The 759-nt window shown below is 37.9% G+C and overlaps 1 protein-coding gene across 1 annotated transcript; it reads left to right on the plus strand.

Moving 5' to 3' along the window:
- Positions 1-13: 13 nt before the first annotated feature.
- LOC118732451 (small RNA 2'-O-methyltransferase-like) lies at positions 14-451 on the plus strand (the record flags this gene model as incomplete). The annotated part of the gene is given in 2 exon segments (XM_036461586.1): positions 14-290; positions 374-451. Coding segments are annotated over 2 exon segments (234 nt in total), but the record flags the coding sequence as incomplete, so codon positions are not given.
- Positions 452-759: the final 308 nt, after the last annotated feature.

Raw genomic sequence — 759 nt, forward strand, 5'->3', positions numbered from 1 at the left:
AAACGTTGTGAAACTGGAACGAAAGAAAACAAAGAAATATAAACAAATGACGCTTTCACAGTCAATCACAGAACCGCGTAAATTGTATAAACTACACTGATTTATTTCGTTCTTTGCCGGTAAATTTGTAAAATATGTTTTCCTATGAATTACCCGATGGAGGTTTACGTGCTCGTTGTTATATAAATTCCGAGGGCGACATCAAGTTTGATCCTCCTGTGTACGAGCAACGGTATACTACAGCAGTGCGCATACTGGAAGACTCACGGTGGGGACACAAATTTAAAAAAGTGAGGCAGTACTTGGATTCATGTTTGCATAAATTTTGTACATATATTAACACTAAGTTGTATATTAATTTACGTAAATATAGGTTGTGGACTTCGGTTGTGCCGATATGCGATTGTTATCGCTCCTGCGACGCGTTGAAGGCATTGAGCAGATATTAGAGGTATGTAAGTTTACACTTTCTTCGACTCACCAAACAAACTTTTATCAAAAGGATAATGGGTGTAAAGCAGCACATGGGTTTTCGAATATAATATATGTCTCTATAGTTCACAAACCCAGCATCACTTTTGCCCTTTTATTGGGTGACCATGGTGTTGGTTTTGTAACAGCTTACAAATTTCTCAAGGAGTTTTTTTTTGGGAGTGATTATAAAATTACAGATCTTGGCCAGATTTAAATCTGGGTCGTTCCGTTTTCGTAGACCTGACTGTCGTGGTAACGGTGACCATGTCGTTTTTTAAAGCGCTT

Source organism: Rhagoletis pomonella, unplaced genomic scaffold, assembly GCF_013731165.1.
Source record: "Rhagoletis pomonella isolate Grant_MI unplaced genomic scaffold, Rhpom_1.0 Rhpom_scaffold_20430, whole genome shotgun sequence".
Lineage (NCBI taxonomy): Eukaryota > Metazoa > Arthropoda > Insecta > Diptera > Tephritidae > Rhagoletis > Rhagoletis pomonella.